The sequence below is a fragment of the Nerophis ophidion genome, linkage group LG03 (assembly GCF_033978795.1).
Source record: "Nerophis ophidion isolate RoL-2023_Sa linkage group LG03, RoL_Noph_v1.0, whole genome shotgun sequence".
In the NCBI taxonomy this organism is placed as follows: domain Eukaryota; kingdom Metazoa; phylum Chordata; class Actinopteri; order Syngnathiformes; family Syngnathidae; genus Nerophis; species Nerophis ophidion.
In genome coordinates, this window is record NC_084613.1 from 35,057,980 (window position 1) to 35,072,979 (window position 15,000).

The 15,000-nt window shown below is 38.0% G+C and overlaps 1 protein-coding gene across 2 annotated transcripts in view; it reads right to left on the reverse strand.

The window, feature by feature from the left end:
• Nucleotides 1-901: 901 nt before the first annotated feature.
• brox (BRO1 domain and CAAX motif containing) overlaps nucleotides 902-15,000 on the reverse strand; it is a 53,908-nt gene continuing 39,809 nt past the window's right edge. For both annotated transcript variants that reach the window (XM_061895018.1, XM_061895019.1), the window contains exons 8-13: nucleotides 11,625-11,714; nucleotides 11,463-11,548; nucleotides 11,265-11,346; nucleotides 5,348-5,498; nucleotides 2,518-2,677; nucleotides 902-2,020 (exon numbers count right to left, since the gene is read on the reverse strand). In XM_061895018.1, coding sequence (XP_061751002.1) covers nucleotides 1,937-2,020; nucleotides 2,518-2,677; nucleotides 5,348-5,498; nucleotides 11,265-11,346; nucleotides 11,463-11,548; nucleotides 11,625-11,714 — 653 coding nt within the window. In that variant the 3' untranslated portion in view covers nucleotides 902-1,936. The remainder of the gene's footprint in view (nucleotides 2,021-2,517; nucleotides 2,678-5,347; nucleotides 5,499-11,264; nucleotides 11,347-11,462; nucleotides 11,549-11,624; nucleotides 11,715-15,000) is intronic.

Genomic DNA, 15,000 nt, shown 5'->3' on the forward strand with positions numbered 1-15,000 from the left:
CATATATATACACATACATATACAGTATACACACATATATGTATACATACATACATATATATATATATACACACATACATGTTAACATACATGCATATATATACACATACATATATATGTACATACATACATATATGTATAAATACATACATATATACATATATATGTACATACCATATTTCCTTGAATTGCCGCCGGGGCGCTAATTAATTTAAAACCTCTTCTCACCCCTGCGCTTACCAAAGGCATGCTGTAAAAGTAAGCATGCGCTAATTATTTGAAAACCTTTTCTCACTCCGGCACTTACCAAATGCATGCAGTAAAAATTGGATTGTGATATAAGCTTGGACCTTAAATCCTAGCTCTTAATCTTCTTCCCTTTATGCGATTTCAAATTACCGGTATTGAAATCAGCTTCCTCCATTTTGAAAATGACGACAGGGGAAGTGTCACTTGTGACATCACGAGTTTGACCAGGTGGTAATGCGCTAATTATTTTGCGAAGCGAGTTTGACCCGGCAGTAATTCAAGGCAGGCGCATACTTTATGCCCTGCGGCAATTCAAGGAAATACGGTACATGTATATCATACATATATATATATATATATATATATATATATATATACATACTTATACATATGTATACATATATACATACATATATGTATATATACATACATACTTATACATATGTATACATACATATATGTATATATACATGGATATACACGTGTGTGTGTATATATATATATACACACACATATGTGTGTATATATATATACATGTGTGTATATATATACACATATGTACATATATATATACAGTATGTATATATATATACATACCTGAAGAAGTACCGACATAACTTTTTTGTTTTGAGACCACTTTGATGTTTTAAGATGGATTTCCCCAGAAGTTACTTTTAATGGCAGTGTCTATGGCAATGGAGGACACAAAGAAACAGTACATCATAACAGTATAATATAAATCTATGAATGATACATTAGCAATTTTAGTTCCATTTGTTGTGTAGCTAGCTTAGCCTTCAACTGTAAGGCAAGGTCCTGCGCCAAAAAAAACAAAAAAAGTTTTCATTGGATCAGTGCCAACTGTTTTTGGCAATGGACCAGTTAGTTATATAAACCCACATTACCTTAGCGATGTAGTGGGCTCTATGATTACAACTGAAAGCAGCCAAGTTATTTACATGACGTAGAATAGAAGTCAATATACACATGTATACGTCCAGCGTCTAACATTACAATGTTAGACTCGGTACAAGTTGAACCTTAGCCAGCATGTAGAGTTCCACTTTTTGACATCAAACTACGGCGAGCTGCTAATGTCGCTATGTCATCTTGGATGATAAGTGCTGGTCATCCATGTCAAAAGTGCACAATAAAAGCAAGGAAGGTAAACAACTGCAAAACATTGCTGCCGGGCGGGGGTGAATGCTTAGTCAGTGCTAGGAGAGGTTAATTTGCATCCAACAACTCCTCCTCTCAGAAGGAACTGTGATGAAACGGAGCAGAAAGCAGCTTGAAGGTCAGTAGAACAAAATCAATGCAAAGTTTCAGCAAAGAAGCAGTGATACATGTTGTGCAGACCACGAAAGAGTGTTTAATATAATATGACTGACCCTTTCAACATGTTTGAAACTAACGGGTATTTGGAATGTAAGGTGAAATTTATTAATATTTTAAATAATACTTTAAAAAGGATAGCCTGATTATTTAGATATAAGATCAGAAGGGTCAATGACGTATTAAATGTCTATAAAGCAGATGATGAAATATAAACCGCTTGCTTTTGGTTTCTATTTGGAAGGTGGAGTGCGTGATGTCATAAGCAAACATTCCAGCTGATATGATTTTTGCAAAACAAAGTTGTAAATATGTGGATACTTATGTTGAGGAGAGGAATGAAGTCTTGTATTTAAGAAAGAACGCAGCCTGAGTCCTTCTGGGGCTTTAAATCAGGCTCCTTCATCGCTTGTACTTCTTCTTCCTTAGCTTTGGCCTGGACATAAACAATAAACATAATTGTTATTTAATCTGGACGTAAACAATGAACATAATTATTATTTAACCTGGACATGACCAATAAACATAATTATTATTTAACCTGAAAACATACATTTAATTATTATTTGGCCTCAACATACACAATAAATATAATTTTTATTCAGCCCAATCAATAGAAATATTATTAAAAACTTGCAGCCAATATGGCTTTTGTATGAAACCTGTTGATTGAATGTAATGCTTGTTTATGAACACTAGGGGAGTATTGTACAAAGCGAGAAGATGTAAAAGGTACAGAAGTGTGTTATAATTGGTCTGAGGCATATTACAACCGACAGTAGGACCAACACACACCCAACTAAGATGGCGTCTAATACAAAACAACATTACAAAAGACTGCAAACACCTTACTGACTGTGAATGAGGATGACAATAATGAGAACCTGCCAGAGAGCACACAGATAGGAATTTGACCAAAAGATGAGGTGTCACCTTGTCACGTTTGGCTGCCTTGGTCAGGTCAAAGGTGGCGTAGACTTCAGGAGAACACTGCTCGCTGGGTGAGGGCAGCTCAAAGGGGACGGGCTCAGCCAGACCATAGTTGGCTTTCAGCTCCAGCTGGGGGGGGTCTGCTGGGATCTTGTGGAAGTATCTGCAAGAGTCATCCGCGTGGTGTTAATCTATGGTGATTATCATTATCATTATTATTAGCCCAGTTTGTTCTTTGCACTTTGCTGCACAAAGCATTACACCTACATTTTTAAATATGTTCTTCACTCAAATCCAAGGGTCTTCAACAGGGGTCCACAGCCCATAGGGGGTCCACACAGGTACTAATTACAATTGTTTTGTATTCATTAATTGGATTTTTCCACAAAAAAAACATACTTGTCTGTTATCATCATATTTATACTGTGTTATCATATTTATATTTTATCATCATATCTATACTGTGTTATCATAAGGGAGGCGAGCACCGATTGAGGAAAAAAAAAGGAACATTTCTATCAGAATTAAGTGCTGCCACCCAAACTTTGAGATTAAATTTCCTGTGTTTGGGTTTCTACAGCATATTTAACTTTACATGTATTGTCTTTTTGACACTTACATGTTCATTTAATGTAGCAAACACAATGTTTACTACATCATTTACTAACATTGCTATCATTGAAAATTTCATATTCTATAACGAGCATGCAAAGAAGACAGAAAAGGTTTCCAATTTTGCAACTCTGTCCTGTAGCCACGCCCCCTCAGGTAACATACTTCCTGTGTCATGACCTCTGTTTAAATAAAAAATATACAATTTCTAAATAGCTACTAATAAATAATCTACAAATACAACCGGTAGGGAACTAACATGATTATAATTATCCAAATATGCACCAACGTCATGGCTTGGAGAGTGAACACAGTCGATATGAAGTAAGCTAGCTCAATGGTTAGCTAACTAGCTAGCTTGTTTCGCTGCTCTTGACATCTCCCCGTCCTGCAACTCAGTGCGGCATTCAGGCAAAAGGAACAGCCAGTACCTGTGGCTGGGAACAGCCAGTACCTGCGGCTGAGACCAGCATTCATCACATCTTCTTAATTCATAATTTATTTAAAAAACACCTAAGTGATATTTTCATGCAAAAATGAGTGTTTAAAAATGTGGACTTTTGCATTTTACAGAAATGTCACATGTCTGTATCATAATAATGTTAATATTTAAGATAGCTAGCTATTAGCTGCACTGTACTGTATTCTTTCTATATCTTAGTATTACACATTAACAAAACAGCTTTAAAATTTGTTTTTATTCAAGATACATACCGTATTTTATGGACTATAAGCTGCTACTTTATTCCAACGCTTTGAACGCTGAGGCTTATAAAACCCATCCATCCATCCATTTTCTACCGCTTATTCCCTTTTGGGGTCGCGGGGGGGGCGCTGGCGCCTATCTCAGCTACAATCGGGCGGAAGGCGGGGTACACCCTGGACAAGTCGCCACCTCATCGCAGGGCCAACACAGATAGACAGACAACATTCACACTCACATTCACACACTAGGGCCAATTTAGTGTTGCCAATCAACCTATCCCCAGGTGCATGTCTTTGGAAGTGGGAGGAAGCCGGAGTACCCGGAGGGAACCCACGCATTCACGGGGAGAACATGCAAACTCCACACAGAAAGATCCCGAGCCTGGATTTGAACCCAGGACTGCAGGACCTTCGTATTGTGAGGGAGACGCACTAACCCCTCTGCCACCGTGAAGCCGGCTCATAAAACGATACAGCTAATTATGCTTTTTTCTTCACGTACACCTATGCTTTCTATTTGATAAATAGTTTTTATAGAACATCAACAAAGGCACTGAAAAGGTGTTATTGTTTGCACTACACTATTTCATTCCTTGAACAGGAAGTATTCATTTCTAGCCTTTCTACCCATATGGATTTTTCATTCACCATTCCAAGTAACGTTTGTAACTTTTACAGTATAACTAAAACAATTCCTACTTACTAAACCGTCCCATGTGTGATGTCTGTAGGAGTGTTTTCAGGCATATTTGTACATGCTACCGTAATGTATTCAAGCTAGCGTCGTTAGCATTAGATAAAATGCTAACACATTTACAAGTGTCTCTGTTCGTATTATTAAATTACAATGATACTCTTTTTGTATTGTTTCAGTTTCTCAAATTCTTTAAAACGTCACCGTGGAGTTATTGAGTCTGTTTATCTGATTGGAGAGCTAGCTTCCGTGACGATAACTTCTGTTTTGTGAGATATTCCGTTTTACTGCCGCGTTACGGCTAATAAAAGTAAAAAAATGTTTTTCTTCTAAAATTTGGTAGGTAAAAATTTAAATACTGGATCGCTTTATATCCCGAAAAATACGGGAAAAAGAGGGTCCCTGCTCTATCTCTTCTTGAGTTTCGGAGTCCTTGCCCTGGAAAACATCTACTTTGTTTGGTATTTTGATCTTCTGTAATTTCAAAATTAAACAACATTTAATTCAGAATCAAAGTCATAAGAGCTACTGTAATTTAAATATTAAACATTTCATTCAGAATCAAAGTCATAAGAGCTATTGTCAATTAAATAGTGAACATTTCATTCAGAATCAAAGTCATAAGAGCTATTGTCATTTAAATAGTGAACATTTCATTCAGAATCAAAGTCATAAGAGTTGCTGTAAAAGAACACTAATGATGGATGGTCATCATCAAGCAGCAAATGAATGTCACACAATCACTTCAAGCCTGATTCCTGGTGACCCTGAATGTGTAGTAAAGTACAGGCAGGGTTATGAAAGTGCATGTTTGTGACTCACATGAAGCCATTTTCTCTCAGGCACTTGTCAAGGGTGTTTCTAATCAGGCCGCCCAGTTTGCGGAAGAAGAGCTGCTCTGAAGGTTTCGCAGTGCTCCCTGGACCTTTGGTGTGACGATACTCCTTACACAGCTCCTCAGCACGAGTATAGCCTAAACAAACATGGCGCCATGTTACTGACAAGGTTAAAGGTGAAGTCTCTGAAAAAGCTCATCCAAAATATGAATTGTATGTGAATTAGATTGGATACCATTCTCACAAGTGTGATTAGTATGGATGCGTGTACATGTTTGTATTTGTTAAAGAACATATCTCTGTCACAAGATTGCAAGAACATTATAATAATCTAGAGCAGCGATACGTAACTAGAGAACTGCTGTGCCATACGGACTTGGACCTGCAGTCTGTTCATTATTCAGTATAGGTTGTATTCCAAAACCATGCATGGTTTATCCAGGAGAGTCTTGATAGCAATTTCCCAGACCCCAATGCTTTTCCATGTAGATAATGTCTGGAGCACAAGATAGTTCCCCATGCCTTGGAACTCCACCGATCAAAAATCCTTGATATCACTTGAAAAATCTCTCTTTGATAACATATAGGGAGATTTCTTTGCTAGTAACTGCTATTAGTGGTAAGATTTAGAGCCCGTGTGTACTCCGAGAATTCACACACTGTTGCACAGTAGCTATGTTGGATTGGTGGCCTACCGCTGTCTTTTACTTCCATTTCAAAAGTCACATGACATAATACACTAGAGCTGCAGCTATAGAATATTTTAGTAATCAAGTATTCTATCGAATATCCCGATCAATTAATCGAGTAATCGAATAAATCATATTTTTGCTTATTTTTCACATTTTTCTTCTCTTTCTGCCTTTTTGTATTTTGGCTTTATTAAATGGATTTACATTATTATTTGGTGCAACCGGGACCAAGCTATATTTTTGCTTAATTAAGGTTTAATTATACATGTTAAGATGTGCCCTAAATTATTGTGCTTGGCCTAATTGTCTTTTATTTCCTAAACACCTGTTTTCACTATTGAAGGCTGACACGCACAGCTGAAATGCGTCCGAGGTTCATCGTGCCAATTTGTGTGTGCTAATAAGAACAGGTGCCTCACAGCCCTATGTGCTCTGTCCACAAAAGGAAGTTCTTGTCTCTCGTGCGTTTTTGATGATTAGTATACGGTGCCGATTAAATGTTGGTTTCTCCACACAAATCCGCTGAGCTGTTTTTAACCAGCCAACAATAAATAAACAATATAAAAAGACAAACCACTTAATGAAAACAGTTTTAAATTTCACGAATGCAATACAGTTCATTGCATTCATTGTATGCAAAATAGTAATCAATGTTCATTTTGCCATAATAACATGTTTGAGATGAAAACACATATATACCGTATTTTTCTGAGTATAAGTCGCTCCAGAGTATAAGTCGCACCTGCTGACTATATACAGCCGCACTGGAATATAAGTCGCATTTTTTGGGGAAATGTATTTGATAAAACCCAACACCAAGAATAGACATTTGAAAGGCAATTTAAAATAAAGAATAGTGAACAACAGGCTGAATAAGTGTACGTTATATGACGCATAAATAACCAACTGAGAAGGTGCCTGCTATGTTAACGTAACATATTATGGTAAGAGTCACTCAAATAACTATAACATATAGAACATGCTATACCTTTACCAAACAATCTGTCACTCCTAATCACTAAATCCCATGAAATCGTATACGTCTAGTCCAGGGGTGGGCATTACGTCTATCGCGAGCTACCGGTCGATCGCAGAGGGTGTGTCAGTCGGTCCAAGCCAGTCATTAAAAAAAAAAGACATAAAAATGAGCAATCCTCAATCTTCACCAAGACTTCAATTTTGTCAGTAATGAGCAATCATCAATCTTCACCCAGACTTCACTTTTGTCAGTTGTTTGACATTCTTGGCCCCCGAGGATCTTGTGAGATGACGCTGGCTGCAGCGAACTCATTATTAAGAAAAAAATCACTGACAGGACGGACAGAAACACTTTTTATTTCAACAGACTATTGGGCCGTACCTGCTGTCAAAACTGTAAAACCGACTGCACAGTTCCTGTCTTCACCATAAAAGACCTGCTTCATCCTGCCTGTGCTAACAAAATAAGAGTCTCAGAAAGCTAGCGTGCACAAGCTATCAAGCTACGGAGTTTGATGCCTACGTATTTCTCCCCCGCCCTCAGCGACCGCTCCGCCTCCTCTCTCGCCCACACACTCACTGACGTCACTCACCTGCTGTAACACATTGAAGGGCAGCACACATACGTATGCTACTTTCATAACAAAGTGTTTAAAAACGAGTTTGCAAGTTGGACAAATAAGATGCCAAATCCAACCACTTTCATGTGGTATTGGACAGAAAGGAGGACTTTTTTTCTCCTCCATTTGAAAATGCGGACGTTATCAGCACCACTGTCTGATTCCAATCAATGCAAGTCATCAGAATCAGGTGATACACCAACTTACATTCTTGTCTTCATGAAAGAAAGGAATCTATATGTGTTAAACATGCTTGTATTATCATTAAACCCCATTAACTTGTCAACAAAAATGTCTCTTTCATAAATTAATAAACATAAATTATAAATATGAATGAGGTAGATCTCCTCGACTTGGTCAATTGAAAAGTAGCTCGCCTGCAGAAAAAGTGTGAGCACCCCTATTCTAGTCTCTTACGTGTATGAGCTAAATAATATTATTTGATATTTTACGGTAATCTGTTAATAATTTCACACATAAAGTATTTAGTCAGCCACCAATTGTGCAAGTTCTCCCACTTAAAATGATGACAGAGGTCTGTAATTTTCATCATAGGTACACTTCAACTGTGAGAGACAGAATGTGAAAAAAAAATCCAGGAATTCACATTGTAGGAATTTTAAAGAATTTATTTGTAAATTATGATGGAAAATAAGTATTTGGTCAATAACAAAAATTCAACTCAATACTTTGTAATATAACCTTTGTTGGCAATAATAGAGGTCAAACGATTACTATAGGTCTTTACCAAGTTTGCACACACAGTAGCTGGTATTTTGGCCCATTCCTCCATGCAGATCTTCTCGAGAGCAGTGATGTTTTGGGGCTGTCGCCGAGCAATACGGACTTTCAACTCCCTCCACATATTTTCTATGGGGTTGAGGTCTGGAGACTGGCTAGGCCACTTCAGTACTTTCAAATGCTTCTTACGGAGCCACTCCTTCGTTGCCCATACTTCCTTGTCATGCTGGAAGACCCAGCCATGTTTCATCTTCAAAGCTCTCACTGATGGAAGGAGGTTTTGGCTCAAAATCTCACGATACATGGCCCCATTCATTCTTTCCTTAACACAGATCAGTCGTCCTGTCCCATTAGCAGAAAAACAGCCCCAAAACATGATGTTTCCACCCCCATGCTTCACAGTAGGTATGGTGTTCTTGGGATGCAACTCTGTATTCTTCTTCCTCCAAACACGACAAGATGAGTTTATACCAAAAAGTTCTATTTTGGTTTCATCTGACCACATGACAAGTTCTCCCAATCCTCTGCTGTATCAGCCATGTGCTCTCTGGCAAACTTCAGACGGGCCTGGACATGCACTGGCTTAATCAGGGGGACACGTCTGGCACTGCAGGAATTGATTCCCCCTCGGCGTAGTGTGTTACTGATGGTAACCTTTGTTACTTTGGTCACAGCTCTCTGCAGGTCATTCACCAGGTCCCCCCGTGTGGTTCTGGGATTTTTGCTCACCGTTCTCATGATCATTTTGACCCCACGGGATGAGATCTTGCGTGGAGCCCCAGATCCATCCATCCATTTTCTACCGCTTATTCCCTTTCGGGGTCGCGGGGGGCGCTGGCGCCTATCTCAGCTACAATCGGGCGGAAGGCGGGGTACACCCTGGACAAGTCGCCACCTCATCACAGGGCCAACACAGATAGACAGACAACATTCACACAGTAGGGCCAATTTAGTGTTGCCAATCAACCTATCCCCAGGTGCATGTCTTTGGAGGTGGGAGGAAGCCGGAGTACCCGGAGGGAACCCACGCATTCACGGGGAGAACATGCAAACTCCACACAGAAAGATCCCAGATCGAGGGAGATTATCAGTGGTCTTGTATATCTTCCATTTTCTGATAATAGCTCCCACAGTTGATTTTTTCACACCAAGCTGCATGCCTATTGTAGATTCTCTTTTCCCAGTCTGGTGCAGGTCTACAATTATTTTCCTGGTGTCCTTTGACAGCTCTTTGGTCTTGCGGATAGTGTAGTTTGGAATCTGACTGTTTGAGGCTGTGGACAGGTGTCTTTTATACGGATAACCTGTGGACAGGTGTCTTTTATACGGATAACGAGTTCAAACAGGTGTCATTAATACAGGTAACGAGTGGAGGACAGAAGAGCTTCTTAAAGAAGAAGTTACAGGTCTGTGAGAGCCAAAAATCTTCCTTGTATGATGTGACCAAATACTTATTTTCCACCATAATTTACAAATAAATTCTTTAAGATTCCTACAATGTGAATTCCTGGATTTTTTTTTCCACATTCTGTCTCTCACAGTTGAAGTGTACCTATGATGAAAATTACAGACCTCTGTCATCATTTTAAGTGGAAGAACTTGCACAATCGGTGGCTGACTAAATACTTTTATGCCCCACTGTACCCGCGGAAAGCCATCTACAATATGTGAAAATATAAGGAGGGCAAAAGTTGGTAGGTAAAGCTACATAAATGTTTGATAGTGAGTTATGGTTTATTATGTGTTCTATACATATGTTGGTAGGTAAAGCTATGTTACATACATTAATGTTTGCTAGTGAGTTATGGTTTATTATGTGTTGCATAAGTTGGTAGGTAAAGCTGTGTTACATACATAAATGTTTGATATTGAGTTATGGTTTATTATGAGTTACATATGTGTTATGTGTTATTTTTTTTACATACATATGTTGGTAGGTAAAACTTTGTTACTTTCCAAAATGTGTGGACATTCCAAAATGTGTGGACAGATCAAAAGAATTTGGAATATCTCAAGTCTGCTAAATGATTAACTTCTAGACAGACTAAGTGGTACCTCCCTTGATGCTGAGTGCCGAGCAGGAAGGTAATGGGTCCCATTTTTATTGTCTTTGGTATGACTCGGCCGGGGTTTGAACTCACGACCTACCAATGTCAGGGCGGACAGTCCAGCCACAAAGCCACTGAGGAGGTTCTTTGATAAATACATAAATGTTTGAGAGTGATTTATGGTTTATTATGCGTTACATACACATGTTGGTAGGTAAAGCTGTGATACATACATAAATTTTATGATAGTGAGTTAGGCTTTATTATGCGTTACATACATATGTTGGTAGGTAAATCTCTGTTACATAAATGTTCATTAGTGAGTTACGGTTAATTATGTGTTACATAGTTGGTAGGTGAAGCTGTGTTACATAAATGTTTGATAGTGAATTATGGTTTATTATGCGTTACATAGTTGGTAGGTAAGGCTGTTTGGTAGTGAGTTATGGTTTATTATGTGTTACATACGGTACATATGTTGGTAGGTAAAACTGTGTTACATAAATATTTGATAGAGAGTTATGGTTTATTTTGTGTTACATACATATGTTGCTAGCTAAAGCTGTTACATAAATGTTTGATAGTGAGTTATGCTTCATTATGTGTGACATACATATGATGGTAGGTAAAGCTGTGTTACATAAATGTTTCACAATAAATTATGGTTTGTTATGTGCTAAATACATATGTTGGTAGGTAAAGCTGTGTTACGTAAAGACATGTTCCAAGGACTTTAAAGCTGACCAAACAAGAGACCGCAGGACTATTTAACTTCCAGGAAGTACATGATTGTGATCAGGTGTTGGAAAAGAGGAGATACGTACACTTTTCTGCTTCTTGGAGAGAGCGTATGGCCTCACCACACTTATCAGTGTCCAGCAGCGTCTGGCCATGATAGCAGTACGTCTGGAAGCACAGAAGTGGATAGGATTTGAAGATACACACTTCCGTAGCACAGTAGTAAATAAGACTTAAAGACAAAACTCCAACATGGACCACCATCAGCACAAGACAAAACTCACATAAGCCAAGTAAAAGTGATACTTCAGCTGGAGGTACTTTCTCCACTTGCTGCTGCATTCGGGCTCCAAAGTGTTCAACGCGTGGTCTGGACACGCATGCACACGTTAAATCAGCTTCATATCTCCGAATTGAAGATGTACACGTGCTTGTAAGATACTCACCGGCTCTATGGTAGAAGTTTGCTGTTTCAAACGCCAAAGCTGCAATAATTGCAGCATTGTGCTTCAGTTCGATGGCTCTGGCGATTGTTACTGTAAAATAAATGACACAAATAATAATCATACTGAAAGAAGTACACATACACATATTTACATACATGTGTATGTACATATATATGTACACACACACACACACATATATATATATATAAATATATATATATATATACACACACACACACACACACACACACACACATGTACATACACAAACATATATATACCCCCACACACACGCATATATATATACTGTATATGCATCTATACATACATAGTATACATATTTGCATACATACACATAGGGCTGAGCGATATATTGATATTTCTATATCTCTATGCGATATAGAAAATGACTATATCGTGATATTTGAATATACGTTCTCACACAGTTGCTTTTAGCTGTGGGCATTACACTACAGGCGTTTCACACTCTTTCTTGTCTCTCCTAACAGAGACATAAAACAAGTGCACCTTCTTACATACGTCACGCGTGTAACATCACACGCCCTCACTGAGCAGAGAGGTAGTTACATGGGTAACATTAGCTGTGGTGCTAACGGTGCGTTGCGAGTGGTTCAACGAGAGAGAGAAGGTGCGAGTCTGGTAACAAATGGAGGAAGAATGAATTCTCAAGAAAAACAGCAATGGGTGCATCGTTTGGCAGTGGTTTGGCTTCAAGCGGGAATATGGTGAACAATTATGCAGCAAAAGCGTTGTTACAAAAAGTAGCAGCACTGCTAATGTGGAGCATCATTTGAAAAGTCACCCGCTAGAGAATTAAGAGTGCTTGAAACTGTATGTCAACATCTCCGTTCGGTGCCACAACCCACGAAATGCCGAAGCAAGAATTTTCCAGATCAACACTGTATGAAAAAAAAATCAACAACAGAAGGATCCACAGAAACCTACCACAGAACTAAGGAGATACACTATTTGATTTCCTATTATGTAGCTCATTTATTGGACAGTTTTTAAAAGCTCTTGTGTGACATCATGCACAAAAGTGCACTTCATTTGTTTTTAACTATTGTAGTGTAGTTCTGTACAAAAAGTGCACTTTAATTTAGTGTCATTTTTGATATGTAATTTTAGTGACATCATGCACAAAAGTGCACTAATAGCTTATTTTAAAATATCTCTGACAATCTTGCACTTTCTGTTTTGGAAATGACATGAATGTTTGTGCCACTGCTTAATAACTGTTTAATAAGTACAGTTTTGCTAAATTGACTTAGTTGTGATTTCCCTCTCAGCATTAAAGTTTAAAATGAGCATATATTAATGCAGTATGAACAAAAATATTTTAATGTAGACCCATAGAATCATCATACGTCTGTGATTATATGCATCAAGTGTTTATTCAAGGCTAAGGCAAAATATCGCAACATATATCGTGCATCGTGACATGGCCCAAAATAGATATTATTAAAAGGCCATATCGCCCAGCCCTATATACACATTTACATATCTATACACATATATAGAATACATATGCATATATATACTTAATATACACATATATGTATATACTAGGGGTGTCTATGTTAACACAATAATAACACGTTAACTATATATATCCTTTACATATACATAATACACACACACACACACACACACACACACACACGTACATGTAAACATACACGCATATATATTTACACTCACATATATACACATTCAGTATATTCATATATACATACTTATACAGATGTACACATATATATACACAAAAGATGCATATTTACATGTATATACATATAAATAATAAAGTATACATATGTATATGTACAGGTGCTGGTCATATTATTAGAATATCGTGAAAAAGTTGATTTATTTCATTAATTCCATTTAGAAAGTCAAACTTGTAGAATGTATACATTCATTCCAAACAGACTGATACATTTCAAGTGTTTTTTGCCAAAAAGCAGATGATTATAGCTGACAACCAATGAAAACCCTAAATTTAACATCTCAGAAAATTAGAATATGGTGAAAAGGTCAGATATTGAAGACACCTGGTGCCACACTCTAATTAGCTAACTAACTCAAAACACCTGGAAAAGCCTTTAAATTGTCTCTCGTTATGATTTTGAACGACACACAATCATGGGGAAGACTGCTGACTTGACAACTGTCCAAAATATGACCATTGATACTTTAAAGAAGGAGGGCAAGACACAAAAGGTCATTGCCAAAGAGGTCGGATGTTCCCAGAGCTCTGTGTCCAAGCACATTAATAGAAAGGCGAAGGGAAGGCAAAGATGTGGTAGAAAAAAGTGTACAAGCAAGAGGGATAACCGCGCCCTGGAGAGGATTGTCAAACAAAACCGATTCAAAAATGTGGGGGAGATCCACAAAGAGTGGACTGCAGCTGGAGTCAGTGCTTCAAGAACCACCACGCACCGACGTATGCAATATATGGGCTTCAGCTGTCGCATTCCTTGTGTAAAGCCACTCTTGAATAAGAGACAACGTCAAAAGCGTCTCGCCTGGGCTCAAGACAAAAAGGACTGGACTGCTGCTGAATGGTCCAAAGTTATGTTTTCAGATGAAAGTAAATTTTTTATCTCCTTTGGAAATCAAGGTCCCAGAGTCTGGAGGAAGGCAGGAGAGGCACAGAATCCACGTTGCCTGAAGACCAGTGTCAAATTTCCACAATCGGTAATGATCTGGGGTGCCATGTCATCTGCTGGTGTTGGTCCACTGTGTCTCCTGAGGTCTAGGGTCAATGCAGCAGTCTACCAGGAAGTTTTAGAACACTTTATGCTGCCTGCCGCGGACCAATTTTATGCAACAGACTGGTCGACTCCATGCCACGCCGTATTGCTGCAGCAATTCAGGCAAAAGGAGCTGCAACTAAGTATTGATTGCCGTACATGCTGAAACTTTCCATGTTCATACTTTTCAGTTGGCCCACATTTCTAAAAAATATTTCTTGGTACTAGTCGTAACTAATATTCAAATTTTCTGAGATACTGAATTTGGGATTTTCAGTAATTGTCAGTACTAATCATCAAAATTTCAAGAAATAAACATTTCAAATATATCACTATGTGTGTAATTAATTGATATATGTAAGTTTCACGTTCTGAATATAATTACTGAAATAAATCAACTTTTTAATGATATTCTAATAATATGAACAACACCTATATATATACATATATATATATATATATATATATATATATATACACATTCACATAATGCCAATGTTGATGTTGATGAATTATTGGATTTTTTAGCTGAATTATGACTGACTGATTGTTTTCAGCTGCTCACGCTCCTCGTGGTGAGCCACTTCCTTCTCCTATGATTA